The sequence below is a fragment of the Bombus pascuorum genome, chromosome 6 (assembly GCF_905332965.1).
Source record: "Bombus pascuorum chromosome 6, iyBomPasc1.1, whole genome shotgun sequence".
NCBI classification, from domain to species: Eukaryota; Metazoa; Arthropoda; class Insecta; order Hymenoptera; family Apidae; genus Bombus; species Bombus pascuorum.
Window position 1 is genome coordinate 8,377,728 of NC_083493.1, and position 16,380 is coordinate 8,394,107.

The 16,380-nt window shown below is 39.8% G+C and overlaps 1 protein-coding gene across 11 annotated transcripts in view; it reads left to right on the forward strand.

The window, feature by feature from the left end:
• The window catches only part of LOC132907657 (uncharacterized), a 275,382-nt gene that overhangs the window by 50,853 nt on the left and 208,149 nt on the right, over nucleotides 1-16,380 (forward strand). For 3 of the 11 annotated variants that reach the window (XM_060960947.1, XM_060960948.1, XM_060960950.1), the window contains exon 2: nucleotides 7,033-7,277. In XM_060960947.1, the coding sequence (XP_060816930.1) occupies nucleotides 7,145-7,277 (133 nt within the window). In that variant the 5' untranslated portion in view covers nucleotides 7,033-7,144. The remainder of the gene's footprint in view (nucleotides 1-7,032; nucleotides 7,278-16,380) is intronic. The other 8 variants (XM_060960949.1, XM_060960954.1, XM_060960959.1 and 5 more) reach the window with 4 other exon arrangements.

A 16,380-nucleotide genomic window follows, 5' to 3' on the forward strand; every position in this document is an offset into this window, starting at 1 on the left:
AAAGGATTTTGTGAGAATTTATGAGAATTCATGTTAGTGAAAATTTATCGAATGAATCTAGAGTATTGGATCGCACAAGGAGAAATAAACGAAATTATATGTAAATCTGAATAAAAGTAACTATCTTCTAGCATCCCTACAAAAGTAACTAATTTTTATACTTTTTCTTCAACTAAAAAATCGATTCACCGCGTCGTCTACTTAAATTTCCAGAACGCTTTGTTCCTTTTCATTCCTCGATTCCCATAGAAACCGTTGTTCAAATTGAGAAGTTCCGCCGTACTTTCTTTATCTTATCCCGATGGATTCGCCGAGAATCGAACGGAATATTTACCGTTCCCGAGATCGTTTTAATCGCTGCGTTCGTTAAAAGTTGGAGAGCAAAGATCGCCGGAAACGCATCAATTGATTCAAAGTTGTCGCGTTCGTGGCGTCTGCGTTGTTTCTCGCCGCGTAACCGGAAGTTTCGCTCGAGCAAACAACACGTCGGATATTTGCCTCGCTCGGCCAAGTGAAAAACAAATATCGTCAGCCATCTCCTGTTCGAAAAGCTCAGGCAACATTTAGAAAGAACATCTCTGCTCGACATGGTAGAACGAACGTGTCATTATCCCTCGGTCGAGAAATAAATCAGTCAGTTGAAATCTGATGTTCTCTCTGTGTCGAGCCATTACGAGGAGCTCGCTTTGATTACGTTCGTACGGAAACTCACGTCACGCGACACGTAACATCGAGAACGGTGGAAACAAATGGAAACGTGAGCGTCTATTAAGAACAGAGGTTGGAAAAGGGAGATTTTCTTTCTCGATAAGGGTAAAATCCATCGGAAACTGAGATTCATGAACGTGACGGGTTGAAAGATAGTTCGAGGTGGAAAAGTCAAGGAAAATTAATCGACGCGAACTAGCAACGGCAAAAAACAATTTAATTCGTGCAGGAAAATTGCGAAGAAGCTATGAAAAGGTATGAAAAGATGTAAATGTAATATCTAAAGTATTACATCGTAACTGCGCGCCGGAAGTTTACGAAACACGATTGCATCTCGTGAAATCTAGAATTTCAAGCGCTCGCGTCGAGAATATTAACTCGCGATTCATTTCTACAACTTCCATCGCGCTGCTATATCGGAGCGTATAAATTCAAATCGTCGCCGCACGTTTATACACCGAAACGGGGAACGATTCTGGTCTGAAATGTTCCGGCAGGGAGGACGGTGAGTTAAGACGCGTGTATGCATCCGTTAGAAATTGTTCCAGCACGATCAAATAGGCCTCGGGCATTCGATGGAGAAAACGAAACGATTTGAACATTTGCCACGCTCAGGCTGGATATTCAGATTCAGAGAATCGTTTCATGGTCTTGTCCGTAAACACGAACACACGAGGAGTAAATATTTTATCTCTCTGTTAACGACGCGAACGAAGTGGACCGTGAGCGTGTTAATTTGCAATTAATTCAGAACTGTTTTTCGAGATGGTTTCATTGTTTAAAAGCGTGTCTCAAACAGAGTGTTTCATGAAATGTAGATTCTACACTGAATAGTAAACTTAACAATAGTTGGAATTGTAATACACAGACTACGAATGTTTGTGCAAATTTCTATCCTATTGATGCAGTTAAAGAAATAGGGATACTTTTTATCGTCTAACTATTATAAATAGTATTTTATTTTGGATATTTTCTACAGTTGCCGATATTTAAATTTTTCATAAATGTATAAACATCCGTCTTGTAATAAAACACGATGGATTCGTATTTCTTAGGAAATTTACAATTTTATTTAGAACATGGTACGATATATGAGGCGATATGTGGATTCCATCCAATATCCTCGAAATTTGACGTTAAATGGCATCGCAATCCCGATCACGACGGTTCATTAATCGAATAATGAAACGCACAGTCATTGAAAGCCACGGATAATCGAAATTGTGCTTGTGTACAGGTCAAGACACACGCCTCTGATGCACGGTTAATCGATATTTCGACTAATTGATGCTTGACTCGATTAATAATTACAACAGTTTGTCGCGTGACTGACAACCGTGTACAACTTACAAAACGGATGATCGAATGAAATCGAACGTAGGAAGCCACAAAGTGGAGAGCAATTTCTTTTTAATTTCCACTTTCCTTCTATAGCGAGAGTAAATGGCTGAGACGACTGTGAAAGTTGTGAAAAAAAATTTGCTTGCTTCTCCATTAAAATGGCAAAGTGGGTTTGTTAGCAGTGAACGAAGAACGATTAAAAGGCTGCAAATTTCAGAAGTAATTACTTTTGAGAATTCCAACATTCGTGTTGTTCGGATCTTTGTGCAAGCTCGCAATTACCTTGCAAACGGTGCTTTACAGCCTCGCGAAAGCTTTGCAATTTCTTCTCCGTGAAATTCATTAAATTAAAAGCAAAATCAATTCGAGAAAGGAAAAATGTCTGGATTGCGGTTAACTTACGATAAAACGCAAGGAGAAGTCCGAACTAGGTATAAGGTGTCCGAAATACTGATTTCTTATATTTCTCTGACAAAACGTTGCTTGTCTTTTTGCAGAGCAAATATATGTCGATTTTGGTTCGCCCGTGGAGTATGAAGGGTTCGTAAGAGAGATTTGAATATTTCATAACAGTAATCTGTTATCGTACGAAACTTTCGAGGCGAGTATCTAGGGCACATATATTCCATGTAATATCCAAAGTCACACAACAATCCACTTACCTTTTATTACGAGGGATAAGTGGTACGTGGCGTGTTCGATATGATTACGTATAATACTACGTATAAGAATAACCATGTTTCGTAATAACTGGGTAGAGTAAAACGAAAAAAAGAAGAAGATGGAACGGGCCTGTGAGTTATTTCTATAAAACAATCTCATTTTCATACACTTAATAATCAAACCGGATATCGAAGAGAGAATCCCTACGAGTAAAACGGAGTTACTAAAAATATCACGGCTGACTTGACAAAAGACTTGAGCCGCAACACGAAGTTAATTATCTCTATTTTGGTAGCCATTTTCTCTACAGCTTCCTATCCGCTCTTAGATACCAACAACAAGCTCCCTACGTACAATATAATCATGCAATCTCGCCAGAAGATATTGAACTCTGTTCTTACCTTTTTCAACGTTGAATAGACTTGGCGCCATAGAACCTCTCGAAAAGATTTTCTCTTTATTTTTCCGTGGAGTTGAAACGACACCTAACCCTCGTCCTCGATCGTGGAGAGTCGCGAAGAAAGGGACAGGACACGGAATCGTAATAACCGGCGGAGAGAGTGTTGGAACCTTTTTATTGGACGGAAGAGAGGCAGAAAGGCTTCCTTTGTGTCGGTGACGTTCTCATAACCACAGATTCCCGCTTTGCCGGGTCTCTCTTTTTTAACGGACGCATTACTTCTATCAAACGGAAGTAGCCATAATTGCTTGGCACAATTAAGGTCAGCTCCATCGGAGGGAGTCCACCCTCCTAGGCAACCTCTTTACTTTTTTTTTCTATTCTAGCCCGGTTTCCCATGTTCCGTCGTTCTCGGTTGGCGTGTCCAATCAGCACCTGGATTAAGTTAACTGCATCGGCGCCTTTTCAATGGGTTCGTTCGAGCCGCGACCGCGTTCGACGAGATCTCCCACACTTCTGTCTCTTCCTCTAGGTCCACCGTCAAAGAAGAAAGAGCCAAGTTAAAGAATGGAAGCTTCTTCGTATAAAGAGACACTTGGCCAGGCTCGGGTGGAAACGACTTGGTCTCCAATAGACGCGGCGACCTGTAATTGGACGATTGGATACGGAACGGGTATACTCGCCTGACCTATAGAATAAGCCAGCATCCGGTTAATGGAACCGAGTCTCATACAGAAACGCGTCTTGTCTCTACGAAACATTTCTACGTAATAATTTGCGGTCTTCTTAATAATGTTATCCGCAAATAATGATAATTTTCCCGATTTGAAACATACGTGATGTTATCGATGCTCTATCTTCTAATTGTTACGTCTAACTAAACCAGGTCACGTACCGCGGGTAAGATGGCTACATATCCTTACTACGTACCCTTAATAGTCTTAGGGACCCACCATAAAGCTTGGCATTTTCATAGTTAAGGTCCTTCAGACCAAACAAGCATCTTTTATTTCAAGTGTCCTTTACATTTATGGTTTACTACGGGAAGACACGGAAAAGTTAGTTTTTCTCACATACGATGCTTCCCACTAGGGAACAACTTTCTATCAAGGGCGGCTAAGACCCTTCCTAGTCCACCGACCTTCTTATTATTCACTCAGAAGCAATGTCTATTGCCCTCACTTTCCTAACCAAAACTTTCATCAACAAATCCGATGGTTCCATGTGCTAGACACACCCATCACTAGTTTTCCTCCAACACAGCATCGTCACTGAACTTCACTTATTCTTCATCGGTAGAATAGTCAACATATCTTTACAGGGCTTCTACCCTTAGATCAATCACTTACTTAACTTGTACATACGCATCGATGTAACTACCGTCTTTACAAAGTTGTTGGAATAAACATTAATTTATACGTGTTGATTCAATGTATACTCAATTGAATCACCCTTATTATCTTAATAGAAATAAGGCATCGATTATCTAATCGTAACGGGAACTTACGACTCCCGTTGACGTGCTTTCTCGCGATCGCGTCTCTCCGCGAATGGTCGATTAAACACTAATATAACTCACGTATTATTCACAAACGTATCAATAGGCTCAGTTTCTCATGTTCGCTCATAAGGGCAAAGCACGGAATTTACATTATTCATCGGAAATGTCACATCTATAAATCGAACTATAATATAGTATACCAAACGAAGAACAGTATTTTTTACTATATCTTGATCGTATCTTGATTATAGTCACTTGACGTCTTTTAATATCTCTGAATATCTATCTTAACGTAAACTACTCAATCGTTTAATCCTATCGAATCAAAAACATTCGGAAGGTGTTCAATTTCGTCCCAAGAAGTAGTATACTTCGCTTCAATATCAGGGAAAATGCACTAGCAATCTCCAAAGTTTGATCACCAACGGTTAAGTAGATAAGTCAGCATATGGTCAGACGGAACGCGGTAAGTAGAAGAGGAAGACCGCGAAGGATACAATCGGTGAATGTTCTTGGTGAAGCTGTCTGGTACAAGGATAGCTTTCATAACTACCAGCTGGGGCTAGGAGTCGGGTCGAAAACGGTGAGATAACGAGTAAATAACAGGTTAAAACCGGCGACTTCACCCCGACTTGTCACGTTATGAACTGCCAAGATATTACATACTCTATCTCATTATAACCATCCTCTTCTCATCTCTCGTATAACATCTTAGATATCACGGTCACTCTAGATGCCCGCAAAACACGACGATCGATAATGCCGTGTCTTACTTGTCCCTCACACCGATGGAGATACGCTAACGAGACATTGACGACATTTTCCGTGAGATGAAAATGCGAACATCATTGTACGCGGCTAGGATCCGACCTGTCAGAAGTATTCAGTATGTTTTGTACGGATTCTCCTCATTATGGAGGGTATGATGCTGCAAGAACGTCTTATTGGGATCCTATGCACGTTGCTACGATAATGAAAGTAGGTGGAAAATTTTACTCGTCAGACAATGTTCGCCGTGACGCGAATTAAATAATCGTTGGATTTTTGATATTTTAAATCAATTATATATTATTATCAATATAATAAATTAGTATGCTGACAGTGTAAATTGGAGGCGTTATTTTGAAAAATCTTTTTTATTTTAAATCGTGCGATATTTAATGATGTTTGATGTAACATTGTTTGATGAGAACTGAGGAGAAAACATACGTTCGAATGATCGATAAGCTCATAGAAAATTAATAGCGCGAGAGCGAGTTGTTAAGTATGCGCTATAACGAGGTTAAGGAAGGTAAAGTTTAGTAAAGAAAAGGGTCAAAGAAGATCAAATGGTTAACTTTGCATGACAAAAAAATGTAGATTTTATGTACCTATCTCTGAAACAGAACTTTATAAGGAAAGTAAAGAAAATTTGAGTTGATCTAACAGAATGAAAAATTAGGAGGAAGGACGATAATCGTATAAAACTTGACATGAGAAAGATTCTTAGATGGGATCTAGAATATTTCATCAGTGCTTCAGGATTTATAAATTCTTCCCATTTTCGATTACACGGCCATGAAGATTGTGAATAGAAATAAAACAATATTTGTTACCTTTATATTTCTTTAGAATCAGTCACTTGTATAGTTGTTCTAACGGAATCCTTTGCTTTTCGGTTTTGTTGCAGACAAAATCACAATCTCGCAGTAAAGATAGCGAGAACGTGGAGAGAGCAGAGACAAAAGGCCGAACGAAAATCGTGGTGTGGAGATTGAACCGAGGTCGAACGTATTCGCGTAGAAACAGAGTATCGTGACGCGCCTTTGTGCGACCATGAAACGGGGCGACAGGGCACAGATTTTTCATTCATGATGGTCGTGCACGCGTATGAAACAGAAGAACGTGGTTTCGGGGAAGGAGACGCGAGGTGCAGCCCCGTGTAAATCAAACCTGACGTGGAAATGAAGACTCTGTCGCGATGAAAAGTAACTCGGGACAAAGTTCCGTCGTATCGTCGCCCCGGCAAGATGAAAAACAGGATGCGGAGAATAAAGTGGCGCTAATTCAAAAGTTTCTCTAATTTCAAAGCCGATAATACTACGGACAATTTAACCGCGAACTTCGAAACGCACGAAAACAGATGCTCGTTCACGGATCATTAACCTTTCCAAGTCTGTGTCGACTGTACGAAATCACCGCGAGTTTAACTTACTACTTGCGCCGCTAATTACTTATGAACGATTCGTTTAAACGTTACGTTGATAAATCTAGATACACGACTTCGATTTTGTTGTATAATTTTCACGTATTTGATTTCACGTATTTGGATCTAGTTGCCGGAGGAGGGTGGAACGGAGGTAGTTCGTACTTAGATTACCAGAATAATTAAAGAAAGAGATTAAACGAAGTATAAGACGAAATTGTTTGCTCGAGATAGAAATAAAATCGTCGATACAGCGGATCGGTGTGTAAAGAAAAGAAATCGACAGTAGAGACGGAAACGTCGGTAAAGATGATATTAAGGCAGAGAACTGATTGAAACGTGGGAAATGGCGATTGTCGAGGCTGTTAGTGAGATGAGTGCGACTCGTTTGAGTGCGTGGTTCGGCACTGTTCTGTTCGTGGCTACGACGCTCGTTCACTCTCAGGTCACATGGACGCCGATCTACGTGGGCTCTTACAGTGAGTACCTTTCTTTTACTATAAATCTTTCGTAGAGATTGTATTATAAATTGCGATCATGTTTAATGTTGATGAAAATCGCTCGTTCTTACACGTTTCGCTCTTCAATCGTGAATTTGACTTTACCAGTAGTTTTGCTACTTTGATTACTTTTTCTGACAAAGTGTGGTATGAAATAAAAAAGTTGTTTTTTTTTTGTTCGTTTATATCGAAAAATCTGGAATGTGGAGAGCAGATATTTATACAAAGTTTCTGGTGTATATTACACCCTGAACATTGATGGAATAGTTTCCCTCGTTTAAACGAGCAACGGTTCACTCAATCGTATAAATTTAATTACGGCACAAAGGAAGAATATTACGTGCATGCATAGAACGCGAGATTATGGAATGCGGAATGACCACGTAATTCATAAAAGTGAAAACAAAAACGGGCGGGAACCCGTTATGTAGATAAACGTCACTTTCTATTAAAATCCCTGTTACATAAAATTTCAATTCTAATGAAAAATTTACCATTCGCTACGTCCAATCTGTGAGTTTTCAATTTGTAAAACCCCTTCCTGTCTTTCTGCTTTGATTAGGTCGTTTATTGTTCTATTCTATCATATTTCCACAGTATGAGTATTTCAAATCTTTTCTTAAATAAAAATTCCGAAAATATATTTCATTAGTCCCGTGTACATGTGAATATAATTTATGACTGTCATGTCATATGACCCTCGTAAACCAGTCGAATTAATTACTCGTTACCTGAACTCTTGCTAAATTTCAACTGTATTCTCGTTGTTAACGCCATGCACGTCGTCTAATTGGCGATACTTACAATCTCGAGGATGTTTAAGACTCGTGAAAAATGAAACGGGAAAATTTACTACACCTGGTCGTAGGCTATGAAACACGAGTAACGTCGTTCATTCATACCTTGTGCCAACGATTCATATTCCACGAGGAAAAGAGAAAGAGAGAGAGAGAAAGAGAGAAGAGTTTCTCACGCGCGTGCAATTTCTTTCCAACCCCGCTTGATCTTGAAACGACGCTGGTCCCGTCTAGTAGCTGCTTGACTTACAAATAACGGTATCGACGCGTTCGGTTTACATATTTTCGCAGCTCGTCACGTTTTTCATTTCGTGTCGACGAATGGGGAAATGAAAACATCAGAAACTGCAATTTTTAGCTACTTGAAATACCGATTACAGCGATTGAAAGATCGATGGTGAATAATGGTATTTGTAAAATTGGATTGTAGCTGTTCTACTGCTTTTTTCACTATTCACTTCTTTCTTTCGACTTTATTTGGCTTGGAACGAAAAGAATATCTTTTTGTAATCTCCTCACACGCTAAACCGATTAATTTCACTTTTGCGGCTTTCTCAACTTGATTAATCAGAAACATAATTACTGTTGGATTTCTTAAAAAACGTATGACTCACTTTGTCGAAAGAAGGTCGTACAGATAATCGTAGAGTGCAATCGGAATTTGAATGCGGTCACTTTCTCTGTATTTTAACTTATCGTATCGATCGATGTGACTTCTGAGCACCTCATATATCACATATACGACTTCATTTACTGCAATGTTCATTGGCAACTTCTTCATGTGCTTGTTATTTTTTTTTTTTTTTTTTCATCAAACTTCACCAATCAGTTGTGCAGCTGCGGCACCGGGGAAAGCGTCGGATTGATCGCGTCAATTAACTCAGTGCGATGCTCACGCGGAACTTCGCAAACGAGTACAATTAATGGCGCGTCGAGCTTGTGTGCGGGTGACAAGCAAGCCGATACGCAGGTAAAGGGAAACGACACAGGGAGGAAGAAAAGGGCTGGCGCAGCAGGATGATTTGCAACGGTACCGATAGATCTCGGATTACACACGCGTTGAACGGCTCGACTGGGCCAGGTCTCGCTAATAATTCTTCGGATACGAGAAGTTTCGCGACCAGATCGCGACGACACGTGTCGTTGACAAATAGGAAAATCTGCGAGCCGTGCCGTGTTTTAATCAGCGCCCGGTGATTCGGGTCAAGTGTGACGATCAATCCGCGCTCAATCCGTTTTCACTGGCATCTCCAGCAAGCGGCCGCGCGTCATCTTTCTAGACGATTTCCCGTTCCCCCTAATGAAATTCCTGGCCACGTTTCTCACGAATCTCGACAGAAACTCGATTCGGTAAGCGAATATTTCGACGATGTCTCTTAATCAGGCTAGTTTCGTGTAAATTTGCTCATGGTCTGCAGGTTGTCGATTTGTACGTTGAACAAGCGTGTTGATATTTCCTGTAGAAGAAACCGGTGACTTTTTTAGACGAGATTTCGAATGATATATTGACAATCGATTCGTTAGTGAAACCAAGCCGTGTTTATTCTCAATGAATCAAGTCGGTTGGATATGTAACGAACCGTAGAAGCTGTTAATTCCCGTGGCGATTCGTTTATGTTTTAGCTGTTGATTTGTTTAGCTGTTTCGGTCGGTGAAAGAGAAACTTATTAATTAGCGAGATTATCGTTGCATGGTCGCTCAAGCGAGCACACATTCTTGTTAAGGTGGAAAGTTACGCTGTTCGTTGTTGTTTTTTGTTCTCGAAAACTCGTTTCACTTATTGAGATTGGATCATTCGTCAACAGCGAAGGATAGAGCCACACCGAGACGCATTTGTTAACGACCAGCACATGCGATTCTTTTCTATTAACGTTTATAGAAGCGAGACCAGTTGTTTGCCGATCAATAACAATGCATCACGCGGAGATCGAATTATCACGCTCTGAAGACAGTATCTTTTATGGTTGAAACACGGCGTTCGCGTTTCAGTGATCACGTAGATCGGATCGAAAAGTAATCGCGTGGCCCTTCACTGAAAAGATATAGCAGCTTTGCAGGTTGGAAATCAATTCTAAACGTGCGCGAAGTAACTCGATTTCCTGCGGATATGTCTACGATTACTGATGCGAGTTTATACCAATCAGAGAGATGTCGCCCAGTTCGAAACTTCGCACAGGCTGACCACAAATGGGGCTTAATCATTTGCGGTACTCGATTGCGAGAAATTAAGGTCTTATCCTCCTGCTTAAACTTCGTCAAATTTACCTCACCTGAACAAACTCCAACGTCAATGTTTCTATTGTTAAATACTTCATCGGTTATTGAATACGGATTTGATTGTAAAATTTTATAAAACGGAATATTAATTGAACAATTTTGTAGAACTGACGTGTCTAATCATATCTACAAAGATTCATTGAAACTTTCACGTTACGTTTTAAATAATTCATTTGTAATATATACCGTTCAGCGTCCAGCAAGTAGAACAGGTATATGTATGTTCAGACAGCGCAATAACTCTTGCGAAAGCGTCACTCGTTCATCAATTTACGTTTGTATTTACATTTCTGTATCCCGAGACTTTTAATTTATACCATAACAAACGTTCTTAGCCCAAAACAAACATTTTTTTTAATCAGTCTGTCTCATATGGGAACTTGTGAGCAATTGTTCTGAAACAACTCGGAGATAACCCCGGTTGGGCCATTCTAGGATCTAAGCTAGCCTTGTAAGTCCGCTCAAAGGGCACTCACGAGTCGTGTAGAGATTCGGTGGAATGATTCAAGCCACAAACATCGCGGTAAGGATCAGTCGTAGGATAGCTACGAGGGTGGTGGGGGTGACGAAGTAGTGGAGTGTAGGAAAGGGCGTGCTGGTGAAGATTCTCCTTTGCAGTTGGTTGTCGTCAGTAGCAGACTGTACTCTAATTAACGGTGGGATAGCAAGAGTACCCGAGAGAGATGGAGAGTCGTTCTAATAATTTGTGTGCGCGCACGAGACGAACGAATCCGCGTAGCTCGTGCCAGAGAAAGAAGATGAAGATTTGCTACGAGCCAAGAGTAGGACCAAGTTATAGCGAGAAGAAGACGTTCTCTGGTGTCGGTATCGACCTTAGCTTGAGAGGTTTACCTTAAATGTTTTTAATTAATTACGAGACGCTGCTATCCTCTTTCGTCGCTTTATCCGGTGTTCTCTTATTCTCGTCGAAGTTTCGAAAAGTCAACAGAAGAAGTGTTAGATTCTATTAGATTCTACGGTAGGTTAAGTGATTGCATTTCATCCGTTCTACGTTAATTGTCAGCGATAATTACTTCGATAATTGTTGCTCGTATTGTATAGTATACGTATAATATCAACTTTCTCTTGTAATATCGGGGAAGTTTTCGGATGTAACCCAAATACCGAATCATGTTACTCAACTGTTAATACGAGGAATTTTAACATCGATAATTAACGCAAGACACATCTTAAATAAAATATTCACATCGTCGCGTTACCGGATATCATTAACTTTTCTTCTCTTTACTGGAGCGAAATATGGAATCTAAAACACCATTACGCTTCGCGAAGCATAAATATTTTTTTACCATTAAATTCGCCTTTTCCCTCTTCTCGAAAGGATATGATTTCCTCAGGAAAGGTTTTCTTCATAAATATTCGCATTTAAATTACTCCGGTTCTTGTTGCCCTGCAACGTTACCAGCCAATCGATCGTCTTCGCGAAGCGCGAGGTCAAGTTCAGAAAAGGTCCGCTGAGTCTTAAAATGAAATTCAATCTACCGTTTCGACCTGGTGACGACGAGTCTTCGTCTGATTGTTATTCTATGCTGAATCGGTCCGCTTAGTTCGTTGCGAGCAGAAGAAAAGGAAAAGAGAGAACGAAAGATGGAAAAAGAAGAAATTTCAAGAAGTTGAACGACTTTGCGCAATTGCGTTCGCCATCATGGCGGAAAGTTTCTTCTAGCAAATGAAGGCAGGCAGTAAAAAAAAGTTGAGGCAGAACTACTCGTGAAGCGGCAACAAGAGTCAGCTCGGTCGAACGAGGCCGAATGCTGCGGTCATTTCGGGCTGCTCGTAAGTTCTTACGAACCTAAACGGCCCTCTTTCGTCACGCCTCCATTGCTATCCTCTTCCTAGGCTAAGTGGCCCTTGCTCCACGTTCCTCCGTTCTCGTTTACTGGCCCATCTTTTTGCGGTTCCTATACCGGTTTCGAATTTTCCTCACGGATCAAACTTTGATCCGTTCACGAGTTTCATTACATTGTTTCATTAACAAGTTCCAACGGTGATACCAGATCGTGAGACGAATTAATTAATTACCTTCGTCTCGACTATTCATCTGTGTCTATTTAGTATGGATAACGCTTATTGTGGTACGCAAGCTACCACTGTGGATCAAAGTTTTCTTTCATTCTTAATTAAAAAGATACAGCGACGATATTTCGAATATTCGGTCTGACAAGAAAAGAAAAGAATTTTCATAGAATTGGATTGTAATATTTAATTCAGTAAAGTACTTTTCGATTTGGTAGATACTTGATTTACTCTGCTTTGGCATTAATTTTACACTATGTGGAAATTCGTCGATGCTTTTACTTTCAATGATAGTGAAATTAAAATACGTTCTGAGACATTGTCAAACAAATATTGTAAAAGGAAGAAAAGGTTATGCTTCATGTTTATTACATTTCTTCTTTTAAAACGATAAATTTCGAAGTATAATGAGTATATCTGCAGAGGGACGACTACTGGATTTATGATTCATTATATAATACGAAACCATGAGAGAACGGTTTTGTTGCTTTTCTATGGCGCAGGAAACGTTATATTCGGAAAAGTTTGCGAAGAAGAAAACGCCTAGGTTAGACGGGCAAACATGGTGAGGTCTTGTTTGCTTTTTCAAAGAAAGGACACGTAGAATACGTACGTGAAAAAGGGAAACGATGTCCCTCTTTATTCCAGCGCGTGTCTTCACATAGAGGAATCCAATATTGATGATCGCCTTTCCTCCATAAGCAATTTCGAACCAACAATTCCTGTATTCATAATGAAACGTGCTTGCAAACTTGAAAGGAACCTATACAGCGTTTTCTCCTCGGAAAACTCAAACGAACATGACCTGGTAAACTGAATATTGCGACCCGAACATTGAGACGTAGAGTGCTGCTGAAATGTTCCTTCAACATAACCTGTACACCTCCGTACGATACTTCGATATTTTGCAAGCAAAAGATGTTATTTCAAATCTTCATACTTAACCAATATCAACGATACTGATAATATATAAATTGGATTCAAACCACTAAATTGTCTGATGCTCTAGGTTTTAATTCAATTGAGGTATCTATTTCTCATGAAGTATCCATTTGAATTAAGGTTATAACTTGGTTTGAGTATCTGAATGTCAATTTGAGACTAAGCTATTTGGATTCAAACCACTCGTAACCTGCCTAATTCGAATGAGGCTACACATTCAGTTTCTTATTTAAGGCTTTAAGCAAATCACGAAGTGCTACATTTTTCTTAGAAGCTGAATTTTCATTTCCAATTCAATCCAGAGCACAGAGATCGCGATAACTCTACCACAAATTCTTCTTATGCAGTTGCACCGCAAAACTCGCTTCTACTTTCGAGACATCTCCGTTTAGCATTACGTCATATCCTCTCATACCTAACTAGTCTATGTACAAAAGGACAGAGCATGGAATAGCAACAACGGGCTCGGTCCCAACGATTTCGCAGGCTGACGCGAAGTTTGACCACGTTCGCGTGGAAACCGCCAGTGGAAACAAAGTGGACGAACCCCGGAAGACCACCTGCGTGTCCAGTGTGCAGGTGCATTGCAGTTTCATAGTCTTGAACCTCGTGCGATAGCCAGACGAGCGTTCTGAAGCGAACTGTAATCCTGTTTTCTAAATGTAACCTAACTTTGGTGAACATGTGTACGTCGGACCGCAAGCACTGTTCGACAATTTGTCTCCACAGCCCAACACTCTGCAACTATCCCTTCGTTCTCTCCCATATTCCTCTCTCCTTGTGTCTCTTTCTTTCTCTTTCTATCGCTCTACCGTATTTTCTCGAGCGAAGTTGAAGACTGTTACGATTCCTTCGATACCTTGGCACTTTCGAAGCAATGATTCAACGTTCGAAACTATATCTTTGAAATTCAACGGGCAAATTAGGGAACCACGACGAAGTCCAACCGCGTCAAAGCTTGCCTTGCTTCTTAAACTGGAATTAACAACTTTCATTGCCAGTGGAAGATTTCGTCCGCGTTGCTTTGCGGTTCTAATTCGTCGACGATTTCTCGTCGAGATTTCAAACCGACATAGCGTAATACCACTTGTCTATTTTATACCCTGGAAAACACTCGTAGGAATTTTGTTTGCGTGAATTATAAGTAAATTTTATCAAGAACAAACGCTTCGTTCCTTCTTTATCCAATTTAATGGCTCTCGAGTTTAAACCTGAATAGAAGAGAATAAGCGAACTTCTTCTAAATTCTGGTTATCCAGCAAGGTATTTCTGAGGGAAATGCCTAGAACTCTGGCAGAATTCTCGAAATACAAGTGTAACGTATTGCTCGTGGTAAATTGGAGCCAGAGGAATTCAGTATTCCAAGAATTCCGGTTTATGATGCGTCTATTCTCAGCTCGAATGGTGATAAAGCGACTTCTTAGATGTTGCTTGGTTAATGAAATGCTGCCAAGTTACGTTGTATGTTGTTAACATAACCCTCTTCGCTTTGGATAGTTGCACAAATGAATATACGAATGCGACGCGTGTAAACGTACCATGATTGAACAAGTAGACGCCATGAACCATTTAACGGCCTTTCACGTTTTGGTTTACGACATCATAAACAGTTATATATTGTGTAAGAGTCTTAGGTCATCAGGACCTGGTACTGACGCATAGGACGAATAGGAATATTTCACACTCAGAAATCAACGAAGATAGGAGATAGGTACTTAATTTTACCGTAACTGTATCTTCGAGAATTAATAATTCTCTAGAAAAATATTAATTATCTTCGTGGGATAAATATATCGTCAGTTAAGATACAATTTTTGAATACATGTACTTGTCGAAAGTATCTCTGATGTTCTTTATTTAGTTTCTCACAAAATTGATTCCAGAATTTATTTCATTTCATCTCTTAACTAAACTCTAATTAAATCTCACACGTATTCTAGAACAATTAGATTAGACTTGCATAAATTACAGTAATATTTATAAATCAAGAAAAGTCACGAGCAAGTTATACAATGAAAGAAATTTTTAAGATCTTAAAATTCGATTCTTTATAATAATATGTGGTGACGTATTTTAAATATCTAATTTTTATCGTAAGATCAGTAACGCGAATAATCTAAAACTTTTGTACTATATTTTGTATTATTATTGTTATAGATTATTAATTCCACTAACAGATAATTTTCTTCAAGAAATAGTTTTTACATCTTTGAAATTAATCGTTCTGGAAATGTAGATGACTGTGTCAGGTAACTCATCCTTCGTACACAGTGATAATACATACATATGTATGTGCACTCTATACGGTGGATAGGTCGGTACAGAGCGTGGATTAGAGAACGCGGTAATTTGCCACGTGACTGGCGCCAGTCCTTCGGCGAATCACATTACCATATGATAATCATTGTAATTTTGTTATCATTCAGCCCCGATAGCGGTGAAATTATCTCTGAAATATAACATCGAGTCGGTTGCTCGTAGACTCGCCACGAGCGTAGTAACGATCGCTCTCATCGACCTATGCCCCTCTTCTTTCTCTTCGTACTAATTAAGAAATTATGTTATTCAATTAACCCTATTTTCGTTTGGCTAAGGTTCCGCGCAGCGCAGCTCAAGCTGTCAGTATAATTTGTTTATCGATGTTAATTAGCGTCCACGACGGTAATACCTCGCAGATAACGCGAGCAATTATACGAGGTGGGGCACAGTTTGTCTCATCCCACCTCGTAGCTTGCCAAGAGCTTTATGCCTTATAATAAATCGTCCTTAATCGCCGGCTAGCATTATCCAATCAACTATTTACGTGGTCCATTGTTCACGTTTCATTAATCCCACCTGTTAATCCCGCGTAGGGTTAAAATCATGCTTGTATCTCTCGTTTAATTCTACAAACTTTGTTGCTACATGGTCATAAAATTACGTTTCAGTGTGGGGAGAATTCCATGGAACAAGATATTTTCGCGTTCTTTCGCAGTTTTATTTGTGTTATACATACATTGGTATTTGTACAATATGATATTGCGCTTTAA